General features: G+C 39.8%; 1 protein-coding gene across 3 annotated transcripts in view; it reads right to left on the bottom strand.

Moving 5' to 3' along the window:
- vps8 (VPS8 subunit of CORVET complex) overlaps positions 1 to 17879 on the bottom strand; it is a 554976-nt gene that overhangs the window by 270039 nt on the left and 267058 nt on the right. For all 3 annotated transcript variants that reach the window (XM_072578743.1, XM_072578745.1, XM_072578746.1), the window contains one exon: positions 13269 to 13351. In XM_072578743.1, the coding sequence (XP_072434844.1) occupies positions 13269 to 13351 (83 nt within the window). The remainder of the gene's footprint in view (positions 1 to 13268; positions 13352 to 17879) is intronic.

Raw genomic sequence — 17879 nt, 5'->3', positions numbered from 1 at the left:
TTTCTTTAGCAGTTTTTTTCAGTTGTTTAACAACTGAGAGGCTGTCTGGTGTAATTTCATACATAAGCATGCACAGACATCTTGATTAACGCTGTATTCCACAAATCTGAGAAATGCATTTGGCAAGATTGTTTTGAGGATGATGGAAAAAGAAATGAAAAAGGAAGTATTCTTTTTGAGATTTTTTTGGAGGCACTTTGCTGATAACTGCTGCCACTGTACAAGGGTAAATTTAATCAAAGATAATTTTAGGATGCAAGGTTTCTTTTGAATATGATTTTGTTTGAGAAAGGTGTCGATGCACTCCTCAAATGGACCCTGAAGCAATGCATTTTACTCGACTCCAAGGAAACTACAATTCCCTGGCCATGCAAAACAAAAATCTCTCATCTTCCTTAATAATTCATTATTGTATCCATCTTTCAACCCAAGGTACAAAGCTTTGTAAAATTAGCATGAGCTTTGATACAAATTCCATGTAGAGAATCACCAAACCAAACACTGTACCACCTCCTAAGCTTAAAAATGTGTTGCTGGAAAAGTGCAACAGGTCAGGCAGCATCAAAGGAACAGGAGAATCGACGTTTCGGGCATAAGCCCTTCTTCCTGGAGAAGGGCTTATGCCCAAAACATCAACTCCCCTGTTCCTTTGATGCTGCCGGACCTGCTGCGCTTTTCCACATTTTTAAGCTCTCATCTCCAGCATCTGCAGGCCTCACTTTCTCCTAGTTGACTGTACCACCTCCTCCCTCAGTGGCAGGACATAGATGTTTCATATGCACTGTGGTGGTACATAATGCTCATGAAAATAGATTCCAAGGAATAATAGGATAGATGGCCAGAAAAGTCAGATTCAACCCTAAAAAGGTACGCTAATTTTTTTTTGGTTTAATGCTAATGTTTTTTGAAATAAACAGTCGTTTATTCAGTTTTGATCAGCATAAATGTTCACATATATTTGAAAGGCTACAGAGAAGATTATGGTAATTTCAGCTTGCAGTAAAGATGGACTCATCAAGGGACACAAATATTAAGTAGAATAGGTAAGGTAAGCACAAACACTTCTTTCTAATAAATAGTTCACCATTTCTATTGGGGTAAAGGTCATTTCTTAAAGAGCATATATCGAATAATTTACAGTACTTTGCCAGTATCATTAGAAGATACAATAAGAATTTTTCCCCCTCTGGAGCTCACAGTTTCCAATTAAGTTAAAAAAACTCTTTCCAATCTAGTGGCTTGTATTTGCTTACTCAATTTAAATTTCACAAACACAAATTACTGACTATACAACTGAATTTATGGTCTGTCAATAAAGGGTTTACTGAACATCTGAAATGTCGGCTTCCATTCAGTGTTATTTCAAACTTTGGTTTGTCTTCTTATCTATAAAAGCGGACTTTGCCTTTGAAAAATGTGTCAGGGAAGAGCTTGAATTAGAACACCTTGCTTACAAAACCTTCCAAACAGAAAGAGATAACTGAACCCCAAGGATTTAATACAGAACATTAGAAACAATTGAAGGTTCCAGCACAGAAGAAAGCTGATAAAAAGTACTGCAAAATCAACCACAGGGTGAAAATTTATGTATCACTGCATGAGAAACTGAACAAAAGCAAAATATTAACAAAGGGGGTTAAGGAAAATTGATCTCTACTGAAATTACAATTAATGAACTTGTGCATCTGTTTTGGAAACAGAAAAATATTTTAGTGCCAAACTACTTAACTGAAAGACTCCTAAAAATGCACTATGCTCTCCAGCATGGAAGAGTTGAAAGTGCATTATTTTATCCTGTGAAGCAAATACAGGTTTTACCAGAACAAAAACATTTCAGATTATTCCTTAAATAGACAGCAGCAATTTAAAACACGACTTAAGAAGTTCCTTCACACAGTTATCAATGCTATAAACTCTTTTCCAAAAGTTCTCGTGCTGTATGAACAGATCTATTATTGCTGCAAAGATGCAAATTTGTGATTGATGTGCCCATTTAGCAGCTGGTTTCTGCAGATGGCAGTGCAGCTGGTGTGGATATTAAGGATTTTAGTCAATAAAAGCAATAATGGCATTTTTGTTATGTTGGTAATGAGATATTCCAGATATTCTATCATCTCTAATCTAACAAAACAGCATGGCTGAAAAGATTTAACTCTTTCAAAGCTACACATGAAGGGTATAGTTCGGAACTCTTTCACAAAGGGCAGTTATGCTAGATTGATTACACACTAAGTCTGAAATTGTTGCATGTTTTGTTGGGCACCAAACTAAGATAAATAAAGAAAATGCAGACATATGAATTTAGTTCACAGATCAGCTGTAATCTCATTGGAGCTCAGCAGTCTCCCCTTGTTCGTATGTTGGAAATGCCATATATAGTTGTGGAAAAGTTCCCATTGATTCAATTAAGATTTTTTTTCAAACTCTGTTTGATGAGAGATCAAAATTCCTGATAAATAGTCTGAACTTTGGTGCCACCTCCAATCCATTAGACACAATTGAATTTAAAAATGACAAGGCTGACAATTTTAATATGCAAAAAAAATTGAATTGCAGGAAAGACATGGAAAGTTGTGGACTTGCTGGGCTGAAGGGCCTGTTTCCACGCTGTAGGGAATCCAATTTATATGGGTGACACGGTGGCACAATGGTTAGCACTGCTGCAACACAGCGCCAGAGACCCGGGTTCAATTCCCGCCTCAGGCGGCTGACGTTTGCACGTTCTCCCTGTGTCTGCGTGGGTTTCCTCCGGGTGCTCCGGTTTCCTCCCACAGTCCAAAGATGTGCAGGTCAGGTGAATTGGCCATGCTAAATTGCCTGTAGTGTTAGGTAAGGGGTAAATGTAGGGATATGGGTGGGTTGCGCTTCGGCGGGTCGGTGTGGACTTGTTGGGCCGAAGGGCCTGTTTCCACACTATAGTGTAATGTAATCTAATCTAATCTAATATTGCCCACATGGCAGTGAAATTAGGACTGCCAGCTAAAGTAGCATGAACGTGGAGATGTAGAGGTGGATAAACTCTGACTTCTTTTACAAATTAAAACCTATGAGGAGACAACATAATTTTTCGAATGGTCTATTCACAAATTAGCGCTAGCAAAGACTCAACAATGCATAATGAAACAGCATCTTTTTTCCTGGAACATTAGCATTTATGAGATTGTTAAATTCTGCACTAATGCACCAAAGTTTCCTACTTCCGACCAGTTTTTCTCAGCAGTATACCCACATGTACTTTTTCTTCAAACGTTGCCAGCAAAATTATTAAGACATTTTGCAATTGTTCCAGTTTAAAAGAATGTTCAAGCCACACAGTGTCTGAAAGATAATCCCTGAAGACAACAAAGACATATTTCTCTATTTCGGCAACGTAAAACATGAGCAAGTAAATTAATTGTAAGGTAGAAAATCAAAGAGAGCAAGGATTTACTGACTCAAATAAACATGATAATTAGTTATTAGATTATAATTAGATTCCTGACAATGAGCAACAGACCAGTTGATCCAACAAGTCCACACCAACCCTCTGAAGAGCAACCCACCCAGACCCATTCTCCTACATTTACCCCTTCACCTAACACTACGGGCAATTTAGCATGGCCAATTCACCTGACTTGCACATCTTTAGACGATGGGAAGAAACCAGAGCACTCAGAGGAAACCCACGCAGACACGGGGAGAACGTGCAAACTCCACATAGAGAGTCAGTCACCTGAGGCTGGCATCGAACCAGAGTCCCTGATGCGGTGAGGCTGCAGTGCCAACCACTGAGCCATCATGCTGCCTTAGTTACCCAATCCAAGTTTTAGATAGATATACCATAGACAAAGGTTGGCTTTTAACCCTAGGCAACATCTGAAGAACCGTACTTTGGATGTAAAATGATTTAGACCATTTTTTAAAAAATCACAAATAGTTTTTCTAAGATAAAAGGCTTACATAGTCAGTTATCCAAACAGCATTTGTGAATCCTTTCTGTGCAGAAAATTACTGCTGTTCTTGTTAGCAATAACCTCAAAATAATTAATTAGTTTGGAAAGTTGTCACAACATGATTGGTGCTACCTAAATGCATACGGTTTCTTTTATTCTTTGGGGTACCCTTCCACATTTGAATTTTGTACAAAAAAAAAGTTACTTCAGTTAGAACTTAATGTTCATTATACACATTTATACCATAATAACATTTCTTCCAGAGCATGCGCGAGATGTTCTGTTGCCTTCAGCACCATAGATAATGGCGTGAATGTTGGATAAATCAGGTTCTTGACATTAAGGGAAACAAGTGGTTAGCACTGCTGCCTCACAGCGCCAGAGACCCGGGTTCAATTCCCGCCTCAGGCGACTGACTGTGTGGAGTTCTCCCCATGTCTGCGTGGGTTTCCTCCGGGTGCTCCGGTTTCCTCCCACAATCCAAAGATGTGCAGGTCAGGTGAATTGGTCATGCTAAATTGCCCATAGTGTTAGGTAAGGGGTAGATGTAGATGTAGGGGTATGGGTGGGTTACACTTCGGCGGGGCGGTGTGGACTTGTTGGGCCGAAGGGTCTGTTTCCACACTGTAAGTAATCTAATCTAATCTAATCTATCAAAGTCTGATTTTCCCCTTAGGGTTGAAAAAGCAAGTTCAACATCTTGCTAATGAGTGCTGACTATTTTAGTTCCATGAGCTTGCAGCTCATTATTAGCCGTACTCACCTCAGTTTGATGCAGCTGCCAATTCTTCTCCAAGAAATTAGATGGTGCCAATTCCCCACATAAAAATCAGAGTGGAAACCTGGCAGCAACAGCTTGCCACTTGGTTCTGTGGACATTCATCCAACTGCCTTCAACATAACATTCTTGCATGCTCCGTAGACCCTGTCCTCTTCCAATCTTCATTCAAACAAGTTTGCAAAGACAAACCACCAACATCAGCACATCTTCACACTTGCTTTTGGATTAACCTTCTCACTATTTCAGGCCTTCAGGACTTTTCCTTGGAGTTCAGGGTATTTTCAGGCTTCAATATTTCTGCCTTTTGTTTGTACATAAGGACACACACATCTCTTGCATCTGGACAGAATGCACCATATCGCTTTTAGTTTCAGAATGCTCACTCATATTGTGCTTACTTGGAGACCATAAGCCCCAATAGTTTGCATTTGTTTCACGTGCAACAGGTAGCAGCTTGAAGAACCGAATAGTCAAGTGGATGGATGTGTTGCTGCATGGCATCACAATACGTTAATGTCCCACCTTCTGCACAGGCCAGCAGCTTACCTGGTAAACACACTGCATGTCCTTCAACCAAACACCCTTATGTGAAAGTCAAAGGGAAGCAGCACAGGTGGGATCAAGGGAGAGGGGGGGTGGGGGGGGGGTTCCATAGTCAGTCAGGGGGCACTCCCATAGTTAGTCAGGGGGCTCGTCTGATTCCAGTCTATGTGGTTGGCCACATTAAGTTCTGCAGGTCTAATGCATCCCCTTTGGGGCACACTGATACATTAATTAAGGAGGGTGTTTGCAGAGTGCCCTTATCTCTGAGGCAGATGACCCAGGTTCAAGTCTCAACAGTTTCAGAGTTGTGTAACAAAATCTCTGAATGGGTTGATTAGAAAATTATGTACATCAGTTGGAGGACTGTGGAGTGACAAAACTTAGGGTGGACGGTTGTTTCTCTAATCACCAAACAAAAGGACTGAGTAAGATGGAAGAATAGTTTGTGGTGGTGCTTGGACAGGAGAGGTGATAGAAGGCTCTCAAGTGAGTGAGTATGAACTGCAGAGGGCATGAATGCTTAGTAATTTAAGAGGATAAAGTGCATGAGAACCATTGAGTAATCATAATACATGCTCTAGTGGGAAGTGTAGTCCTTGAATCTTGGTGAAGGTGAAATAGCAGAGTTAGAGGTAGCAGAGAAAAGATGGTGGCATGTGTTCCTGTAAAGCAAAGAAGATCTTCTCCTTGTACTGTTGTGTGTTGGGTTTCACTAAGGACATTGCACTGACCAGGCTAGCTGAGCGTGGTGTCCTTTGCCGGTCAGCAGGAAAAGCACTGTTCTCCTTTCCATAGCCAGTCCACCAGCACTTTCATGCCCCTGTTAGCGAAATGAGGAGTTAGCTTACCGTACTGGGCTGTTTTCATTGGGATAACGCTGGAACACAATAGTGAGAGGCACAGCTCCTGGCTTGCAATGTACCGTGTCCCTTGGAGCGAGAGTTAAATATGGTACAGCAGGATGTAAACTTCGCGAAGGTCTGGTGGCAATGGCACTTCAGCCACCCCTGCTGAGCGTTTCTTTGAAAGAGGCACTCAACAGGCCAAGTGCATAACCAATGAGATGACAGACAGAAGATTATATGAGACGCATTAATAGGGGTCTTGTCAGAGAGGGTACAATGAATTTAACTCGAGTAAGCCCTTATCCAAAAATGGGAAACTTCAGACCAATGAAATTCGAAGATTAACTCCAGAAAATCCTAGTTATAGAAAAGGGCAGCAATTTAAAGATTCCAGTGAGACAGTATCAATGTTACAAATAGAGAAGTATTATACAACCTCCTTCTGTAGTGCTCCAGAATACTGAAGATGAAATCAATTTCACATGACTTATAAACTGGCCCCATGTTTATCACAAGTAAAATAACATTGGCAAACTCTTTCTACACAGATTATGGAACAATCAAGTGCTCCAGAACTTTAATAGGCAATTTTTAATTCACAATTGCCCATGAGAGTCACATCTGGGGGAGTGCGCCTCTCACTTCAGTGAGAGAGTGTGGTCACGTGAGTTTGCAAGCAAAATCAAAGGGAGGGGGGTAAGGGCAGCTTCTGCTAAAAAATTCAAATTCACTGCTAAACATTACATTCCTCAAAAACATTGAACATGCCACCCAAGCTTCAATGGAACCATGGATGAACTGAAGGAAACTTGACATTATGACACAGGAAAATAGTGGAACATTGTCTACAAAAAGACAGATACTGTTTGAGATATTGAATACAGCATAGTCCATGGCACCTGGTAGGGGCTAGTGGCTGGTTACAGATCAGGCATCTTGGGGATGAAATATTACATGCAACAAGAAGCCCTGAAGTCCTTAAATTAAGTCACAGTGTTTGAAAATGATTATGCAACTGCAAGCTAATTTTTAACAACATGATGGTATTTTGGCTTCAAACAGGTTTCCTCTTCATGACAAGCTCCAAGTTTAATATGATTTCTTTTGATTATCAACAATTTTTGGCATGGTTAGACTTGAATAGAGATTTTTTTTCTTACTTTGAAACATTATCCTTGCAAAACAAATGTTGTCATCTGACAAGGGGTTATCAAGAGCTTCTCAATGCATTCTGGAAACTCTGCAATATTAATTACATTGCATTGCCACAAAGCTTCATGAATTCTTCTCTTGTTACATCCAGTATGTAATCCTACTGTCTTGCAGCCTATTACAGAGATTTATTCTCTCATGTCCCTCCACATTTTAAAAATGTTCAGTAATAATTTGAAACATTTACACTGGCTAGTCGATCAGTTTTGCAATCCATAGGGTTGTGCGAAATGAGTACAGGCAGTCTCCAGGTTGTGAATGGACTCCATAAGTTGTTTTGTACGCAAGTCAGAACACAATAAGTCAATATAAAATAGCTATTCCCCCTGCAACTTGATAACAAAAGGATACTTATGCCATTAAGCAAAACACATCAATTGTGCAGGTTTGAAAGAACATTAAGCTTATTCTACAAATAAACTGGAAGGACTTTGTGAAATCATGTAGCAATTTTTAATCCTGCATCGAATATTTAGTATAACTGGCATGATGTGGACTAAACAGAACAGATTAATATTTATCCTGTATCTCTCCCCTGCTTTGTAGAGTTCAGTCAACCCATGTCATCTTAGTAGTTAATATTCTTCCAGAAACTCAAGGTGAATGCGTTTTGTCCTGCAACTTACTCTTCTGTACCTGACTGGTTTGCTGAATAATGAAGAATATTGGAAATTTATCCTCTGTCAAATGAATACTATATCATCCACTTCAGTGACTAAATGAAGAAACATAAGAAGAATGGACGTACAAAATAGGTGTGTTTCATTCAACCACACCAGTTACAGCATAGGAAATGCCATTCAGTAACCGTGCGTGTGCAGGCTCTTTGCCAGAACAATTCAAAACCAATTCCAGCATTCTGGTCAATGTGTGCTGCAAATCATCTTCTGCTTTACATTATTCCATTGAAAATGCAGTGGTTTCTGTCTAAACTGTTCCCTGGTGTAAACATTCCTCACTCCAAATAATAAAATCATAATCCTCTGATAGCCAGTTTAAAGCGATGACCTAATCATCATTGTATCTGCAAGGAGTAGCCTTACCTATTCACTCCATCAATATTTAACATAACTTTAACTACAAATAAATCTCCCCTTAGTCTTCACTCCTCCATTTAAATAATTTAAACAAATATCAGTTTGTTCTGCTAAACATTCATTCGATGCATATTACAGCCGTTTTTCTAAAGCTGCTCTACTCTGAAGCAAAAGTATTGCTGAAATAAATGTATTATCATTTTACTCATGAACTCTGTAGCACCATTTATAATCATCAAATACATTGTTGTAATTAACTCCACTCAAACTTAAGAGGAGTTATGCATTTGAACTTTTAGGTCCCTATTCATTCACAGAAGTTACTTTCTTTCTATTGGATGCATATATTATTCTCCAGTTGCAACCCAAATACACAAATGCATGTCTCACTTTTGAGTCAAATTTTATCCAATACCTATGCATTCAACCACCTGACCAATCTGCTGACCATTCAACCTCCAGCCACCTTCTTGAACCGCTGCAATCCATTAGGGAGGGAATTTCAGGATTCTGACCCAGCAAGTCAGGTGGTGAGTAACTCATTACAGTATTCCAAGGCTCTGACTTGCTCTTGTAGCTACAGTACTTACTTGACTTGTCCAGTTCAGTTTCTGGTCAACTGTATATTGTCCAGATCTTGTTAGATTTGAACATGGACTGTACCTGAGGAGTCATGAATGGTGCTACATTTTGTGTTATCATCGGCAAACATCCCTACTTTTGACCTTCTGATGGAAGGATGGTCATGATGCTTACTTAATAAACAACCGCTTACAGTCATACTGTAGCATCAACGTCAAAGTTGTCCTGAGATGCCTCATAGATGGGTAGAAACAAAAACAGATGCTGAACCAGGAAGCAAGCCATCAGGACAGGACTTTCCATTGGGCACAAGTGGCAATTTGTATGCAGTTAAATTTTCCATGCATATTAAGACCATAAAGGCATTAGAGCAGAAATTAGGCCATTCAGCCCTCGAGTCTGGTCCACCATTCAATCATGCTGATAAGTTCTCAATCCCATTCTCCTGCTTTCTCCCTGTAAGCCTTGATCCCCTTGATATTCAAGAACCTAAGTCTAAAATTTACTCAATGACCTGACCTCCACAGTTTTCTGTGGCAATGAATTCCATATATTCGCCATTGTCTGGCTTAAGAAGTTTCTCCTTTTCTCCACTCTAAAAGGTCTTCCCTTTAGTCTAAGGCCGTGCCCTCGCTACCTAGTCTGTCCTGTGGTTGGAAACATCTTCCCATCATCCACTCTGTCCAGGCCATTTTACAGGGTAAAATCTTCCATGAAGTGAGAAACAAAATGAGTGATAATCAATTGGTCAGTGAAAGAGCATTCTGCAGGATCACAACATGGACTGAGGACATTAAACATTTTTAAATATAAAAATTAACACCCTTGGTCCAATTATCTGTTTTGACCTGCGCCCTGGATGCCGAAAACCAGAACCACGTTGCAATTGACTAAAATCAACTTAATTGAAAGTAATTGCAGGAAGTGGAGAAACAAAATGAAGACTGGTTTCAAATGGCTGCTGATCACTGTGGACACAACATAAATACGCCCAAATAAACACAAGCAACAGAGAGTCAACACCCCAATCTGGAGGCGTGGCCACTTTGGAGGCTGATACTGCTTCAGGTAATTGAACTTTGCAATTGGTACAAAGCATAAAGAATTCCTGGGCAGAACTCATCTTCATTTAAACTTCCACATACTGTGTGTTATTTCATTCAATTCTATTTCCATCATAACATTCGGACCGTGCAAGATGGGCAAAATGGGTTTTAAAGTTTTGGATTATCGCAGAGAAGGAGAGGGAAAGAAAGAGAGAGGGATGTTGGAAGTGGTCTACAAAGAGTAGGTCCAAAGACATTGAACCCTTCACCCACAATGGCACCAAGAATAAAGTGAGGATGAATGTACAAAGGCTGAAACCCCATCAAAATCTTGCATGCTTCATTGAGATTACTCCTCATTCTTCTCAACTCTAATGAATAAAGACCTATGCTGTTTAGTCATTGATGATAAGTCAACATCTTTATCCCAGAAACAAGCTTTGTGAACCTGTTTTGAACTGCTTTCAATGCCAGTACATCCTTTCTTAAATACGGGACCAAAACTGTCAACTGAATTCCAGACACACAGTTTCACCAATCCCCTGTACATGTGTAATACGACTTCACTGTTTTTAAAACTCCAACCTCCTAGTAATAAAGGCCCAAACTCCATTTGCCTTCTCAGTTAATTGTTGCACCTGCATGCTAACCTTTGCATGCACAAGAACACCCAGATCCAAAGTGTTGCTTTATTTTTGGAGTCTATCTATCCCCATCTAAATAATAGTCTGCCTTTTGATTCTTACTACGTTGGCTGACTTTGCTAACCATGGACGGTTCGTCCTTCTGATTGAGTCCTCCTTTTCGACGGAATAAATTTTTAACAAGCATTCTGAAATATCTGCTTAAATGCTGCCAATGATTTTCCCAGTCCATTTAAGACAACTCTTTCTTCATACCTTGGTAGATGCCCTAAGTTGAGTTGAGGGCACTTATTTTATTGCGCTTCCTCAAACTGAGTTTGAAATGCTACGATGTTGAAATTGCTATCTCTGATAGAATCTTTAACTTTGAGATCATGTTTCAGACTGACCTTATAAGCTTTAAAATTAATTCAGATTTGTAAAGCAAGGAGGATTGTAAATTGTCTTGTTCATCCAAAGTGAATGCTCAAACAGAACCAAAGACGTAGATGGACATAAAAAGCAATGCTAATAGCAAGCGTTGTTACTTTAACCCTTATGTATAAATCCAAATCATCTGCATGTGCTTCAAAATTGGACTGAGCACTGACCTCCATGGTACATTGCTTAATACACTGCTGCCCTGGGAAGAACGCACATGGACCTTGAACATCTTATCAACTAACTTTCAATCCAGACTGTCAAAATTCATGATTATTTACATCAAACCATGTGTGAAACACAGAAATAAGAGCTTTCTAAAAAATCATCCATCCTATTGCTACATGTGTCACCATCCTTCAACAGAAAAATAGTAAATTATCCAAAAACACGTTGCCTTGAACAAGTTCATTCTGATCATTCCCAATTAACATACAGTTATAAAACTACTCACAAAGCTGGTCTAAGTATTCTTGTGGACCGCCCATAACTGACGTTCGCTTTGTTATTCCAGTTTATCATGTTTTCTGCTCTTGTACATCATGGAATACATTCAGATTACTAAAACCAACATTTCACTTTGACTTCAAGCCATAAACAGAATTCCTTAAATGTGTACACTTTCTTGTTCATAACAGTGCAACCATTTTAAATTACCTGGAGAAGTTAGACTTGGAAAAAGCCCTAACCTTGATGGTTAATTATAATCTGCATCACGTGCTTCCATTGTTAGACGTTATATTCAGTCCCAAAAATGTACATTACAGTGATCAAAGAAAGCCCACTCAGTAACCACATCAAACTCTAATCTTTCAACACTTCACATTGTAAGAGATTCAACACCTCACTGTTATTATTGAAGAGTTAGAAACTCTAACTGGAGAAAAATAATCAACAATCATATGTTACTCATGGACTTCTTTAATTGTAGAATGGAAAAATAATTATTAACACAAAAATAATTGATATTTCAGTGTTATCAGCTCCCATATACATATAGACATTGCCTGCTGCGAGATCAGTCCTTTACTTTGGTTCCAATTCTTTATAACAAACATCATTTCTGCTGAGTAGGCCCAGTTTTGTGATTCATCTTCTCAAGCAGTATGCAGCAGGAAACCTGTCATCAACACACTTGAGAGTAAGGTAACTTTACAAGATACCACTTTTCAATTTTTTAAAAGCAGATTAAAAGCCAAGATTCATTCTGAACTAATAGCAACATTTTGCATGGAGCCAACTGCTCAGAATCTGCTGGGAAAATAACAACACAATCTCAGCGGACAACATTATTTGTGCCTAAACCATTATGCCATTCTCAATAACACACCAACAACCTACACTAAAAGAAGCACACTGCTGCTGTGTGTCACCATGAATTACTGGACAATGTATACTATTCTACCAAAAACTTGCAAAAATGAGATCATTCTTAACATCTTTCTGAGTGCCAATAAATTGACAGATTTGCACTGTAAATTACAAATTAGACTGCATTGCAGAAAATGAAGGTTGCTGTTTCATGCTCTAAAGACCATTTCTATTGGGGTGCTTAATGGTCCAACAAGACACCACTTAACATTGGAGACTCAACAAAAGTTAAGACCTTGGGGATTTGCCTCTTTAGGTGATAACTATTTTTAAATTATACATCACTCTCTTGTTTCTTTTACCTTTTCATTTATTTCTCGGGACAGGCATAGATTATTTATCACCACAAGACTGATCCACCATTCAATTAGATTATAGCTGGTTTATGACTTACCACCACATATCTGCCTTTTCGCCATATTCCTGAAGTGCTTTCAGCATGAAAAATTGATAAATCAATTGCCACTGTAGAAGACAGCTCTAACCTACCAGAACACTGTGTAGCATTGCTTCCTAGTTTCATTCCTGATAACTTTGACTTTAATGTTTTGACAACATTTCCTATTCTTAGATTCTACAATGAGCAGAAATAGTTCTTTGCAATCCACCCTACCTGCTTGGTTAATACCTTGAAAACTTTATTAAATCATACCTTGGCCTTCCAAGTTCTAGAGAATAAAACACTATAATTTCACCTCATAATTTAACCATTGGCACCCAGGAATAACTTGAATATACCAATGTTACTATCTTTACAGGACCAATACATTCCCATTCACATTTGCTGCATGGAACAGCCCACAGTACTCCAGGTGTGAACTAAGAAAAGCTTTGTTGAATGCTTTGAGAACCTACCTGTAATATTCGTTGTAAAATTGATGGAAGTGCGATAAATCCTGTCATGCTGTTCAGTACTTGTTTTGTCAAGTGCTTCAGAACTATGAATAGAAGATCAGACATAAATGTAATTGACATGAGCCAGGATATATTAAAAGGTGTTGGACACAATTGTGGAGTTGAGCGTTAGAGTCAGTACATCTTTGAAAACCAATTGCTAGGTTGAAGATCTCCTCTGTCAAGAATCCTTGCAAAACTTTTAAGTGATCAAGAAATCTCACTGAGAAACATAGATTGTTAAAGAGGAGAGCAAATGTTTCTTTGTTAATATTTGAGATAACCCTCCCACAACATTTGTTGCTAAGGCACTTGGGTATATATTGTCAATTTAATCTTTGAAAGTCTATATTTCTAGTACAGATGCATGTTAGGTGATATTTCAAATTGGGATTGGAGATTAAAATGTATTTGAAGATTACACTTGCAGATTGAGAAAATGTATAAACTGATCAAAGTAGGACCATCTGGGATGAAGTGCGAGGGTGTGAATGCACATCATTAAGCTGCCCAGACTCTTGCACTCTGTGGTCATCAAGAAACCACAAATGTTATCAACCCATTCTCACTTAAACTGAGCAAAATTTTATTTTCACAATTTCTGTTGAATTTGAAGTTGAAAACATCAAATAGATGTTTTTGATTGTTGCTTAATATGTTAGCCGTACAATCTCAGCTAACTGTCTGTATCACACCATTACATTGCTGAGCTGATTCTAAGTGTGCATGAGGGAACACAGGGCCTAATATCGGGCATGTAATTCAAAAGGTCATCTTCTCCTTGAGCTCAGAGCATCAATTATCTGCTGCACAGCAGAGCTAAGGTCATTAAGAATCCCATCAATATCTGGAATATTAAATGCTTCATTTTTTAAGCCAGTAGGGGGGAATCTAATAGTAAACTGCTGTGCATTGCCTTTGTTCTGAAGGTATAATCAGCGTGCTGTAATAAACTGTACCCAAGATTAAAATGCTGCTTGTAAGAAGATAAATACTGAATTGTTAAATCCAAAAAACCCCTTAATTACAAGGTATTAAATGACTCTTTAAATTAATAGCTTGAAATATAATCTTGAATATCAAGTCAGGCTCTGCACAGTCGTGGAGTGAAATATCTAATCTCATATTGCAATACATCCACCTATCAGAAGCCACTGGACAAATCCTAGATGCGCGGATTAAATATTGTTCCGGCTGGAAGTGTAATTTCCACTGATCTGGTGAGACCTCACAGGCTTCTTTTTAAAATGCCATCAGTTTCATCAGAAAGGTCTAGATGCTGATCTTTCCAAATAGCATTTCAGTCTGACCCAGAAGGTAAAAACAGTAAGATTTGCGAATGACACATACTGGTCCCACTCGAATAAAAGCAAATACTGCAGAACAAACACACAGAATGCTGGAGAAACTCAGCAGGATGACTTTTCTTCTGAACCCTGAAGAAGAAAAGAAGGCTTGATTGAAGAAGAGTTATACTGGACTCAAAACATTAGCTCAGTTTCTCTCTCCACACATGCTGCCAGACCTGCTAAGTTTCTGCAGCATTCTTTGTGTTTATTACTGGTCCAACCTGTCTGGTATACGTCAAAATAGAGTTGCAGTATGACAAGCACATCGATTTCCAATTATTACAGGTTTAGCCCCGGTTTGCCCTTGGTGTGAGGTCATTTTGATGCACAGATGCCCTCAGAATATACAGATTAATATAAATCTCTTAATTTGCAGTCTCAGCTAGTCAGTGTTACTTCACATTCAACTGATTTGTTAGTTCCTATGATTCAGAATGGAGGGGTGGGCAAAATGAGTACCCTGAGACAGACAGGCAAGTTCAGGACCCTCACAGAGAAGAAGACAGATCTGCAGCAGACTTGAATGAGATTTGGGTGATAAAGAATAACACGTTTCTAGACTTTACTTAAATAGGAGTGAGGGTAAAATAAGAGCAAGGATCTATTTAGTTAAAATATGGCTGGGGATGTCAGGCCATGACATCCACATCTGGCAATAAGTGGGATGTTCCAGACCCTTCACATGGTCTCAGACACAAAGTTTGCAGAAGGCGCCTCCAGCCAGAGCAATCTGAACTCTGAGTTTTGGAGCTTGAGAAGCAGCAGGTAGGGGGCACCATGATGCATTCATAAGGGCTGACAAGCTCAAGGACGCTATATTTCAGCAACTGGTTACCCTGCAGCTCAAGGACATGTGCGACAAAAAGGAAGGGGTGACTGAGAGATGGAAAAAGGGGATCAACCAGGGGGTAAGGGAATCCCCTGAGTGTATCTGGTCTGTAAACCATTTTTCAGCCTTGGAAAACAGTCAGGATGATGGTTTCTCTGTGGAGGTAAGCCAGAGCCAAGGCCATGGCACTGTAGATGTCCTAGCTGCCTGGGTGGCGAGACTGGGGATGGGATAACATGTTGAAGGACAGTAGTGTTTAGGGGATTCATTTGTAAAGGGAGTAGAGGGCATGTTGGCAGCTGTAGCCATGACTCCAAAACTGCATGTTTCCTTCCAGAAGGTCAAAGATATCACAGAACAGCTGCCCAGCATTCTGAAAGGGGGAGAATGAATAGAAAGCGATTGTTGGGATATAGGAAGAAAGAGAAATTAAGTCCTGCAAGCAGACTTGAGAGAGTTAAGTAGAAAACTGAAAAGCCAAACTTCAAAGACAGTAGTAATCTCTGGATTACTCCCTGTGCCACGCTATACTGAGTATAGCAGTGAAATAACACAGCAGGTATATATGCGGTTCGAGAGATGGTGCAGGAGAAAAGACTTTAGATTTCTGAGGCTTTGGGGCCATTTCTGGGAAGGTGAGACCTGTACATGTTGGACAGATTACATCTGAACAGGAATAGAAAAAACTTCCTCAGGTGGAGGCTTGCTATTGCCATTGTCTTAAACTAGATTGGGAGGGGGGATGGGATCCTGGTAGGTTTTTTTAGAGGGGAGAGAAGCTGAGATGGAGTTATAAGTTAAAACATGAATGACAGATTCTGGAAGGTAAAGCAAGCATAGGCTAGATAATAAAAATTTTCAGCAGGGCTAAATGGAAAGTATTTTAGTAGAAGGAGCCAGGCAAATAAGACAGTAGGCAGTATGATGTTATAGCTATGACTGAAGCTTGGTTCAAGATGGGCAGGACTGGCAGTTCAACATTCCTAAATATCAGAAGAAATTAACATAGAGAGAGGAGATAATAATGGATTTAGCAACCGTAAAAGTTGTTCAATCTAAAAGGTTCAGATGAGATGTATTCAAGGGAGGACAATTTGAGGCCTAACATAAATTTTTAAATCCTCTCATGCCACAAATGATGTGCTCACATTGTTTCATTATAATAAAGGAGAAAGAGGAATATATTAGGAAATTATCGATCAGTCAACCTAGCCTCAGTGGGGAAATTATTAGAAAGCATTCTCAGAAACAGAATATATCTGCACTTGGAGGGCCATGGATTAAGGAGGTGTAGCTAACCTAAGCGCAGGATCCCTGGAGGTTGCAATTGGGGTATTTACAGTGAGAAATAGGGTCGGTGTTAAGATGATGTTTCCACTATGGTGGGGGGGATCTTGAGTTATGGGACATAATTACACAATAAGGGGATACTCATGTGAATGTAAGGGCAAAAGAATTTCTTCTCACATACAGCTGCAAATGTCTGGAATTTTCCACCACAGAGTTGTAGAGGCTAGATCACAGATAGTATTTGAAGGGAAGATCAAGAGACTTTTAAAATAAATAGTAAGTTGAGGGCAATGAGGAACTGGCCCAAAAGAACAGATGAGGCCTGGAGCAGATCTGTCTGTTCAGTTTAGCACGGTGATAGTGCCACAATGCAGGGTATTCTCAATGTGAAGGCAGGACTTCGACTCCACACAAACTGTGCAGTAGTCACTCTTACCGATACTGTCATGGACAGATACATCTATGGCTGGCAGATCAGTAAGGATGAGGTAAAATACGTCTTTCCCTCTTGTTGGCTCTCTCATCATCTGCCGCAGAACTCCAGTCTAGCAACTATGCCCTTTAGGAACTAGCCAGCTTGATCAGGAGTGCTGCTGTCTAGCCACTCTTGGTGGTGTATATTAAAATCTCCATCCCTGGGCCACTGTCTGTGTGGAGATTGTACATTCTCTCGGTGTTGTTTTCCTCTGGGTGCTCGGTTTCCTCCCACAGTCCAAAGATGTGCAGGCTAGGAAGGTTAGCCATGGGAAATGCAAGGTTACAGAGATAGTGTAGGAGGGTCAGTCTGGGTGGGATGCTCTTCAGAGGGACAGTGTGGACTCGATAGCTTGCTTCCATACTGTAGGAATTCTATGATTCATGTGGTCCAGAATCAATGTTGAGGTCTCCCAAGGAAACTCCCCCCTCCCCCCAGACTGTACACCACTGTGCCACCACCATCCTGCTGGTGGAAGGGACATATCCAGGGATGGTGGTGGTGCTGTCTGGGGCATTATAAATTATGTTCCCATGAACATGGCAATGCCAGGCTCTTGCTTGACTCATGTGAGACAGCTGTCCAATTTTGACATGAGATCCCAAACGTTAGTAAGGAAGACTTTGCAG

The sequence above is a fragment of the Chiloscyllium punctatum genome, chromosome 10, assembly GCF_047496795.1.
Source record: "Chiloscyllium punctatum isolate Juve2018m chromosome 10, sChiPun1.3, whole genome shotgun sequence".
Classification (NCBI taxonomy): Eukaryota; Metazoa; Chordata; class Chondrichthyes; order Orectolobiformes; family Hemiscylliidae; genus Chiloscyllium; species Chiloscyllium punctatum.
Note: the sequence above shows the minus strand (reverse complement) of the source record. Positions and strands in the feature narration are given on the sequence as shown.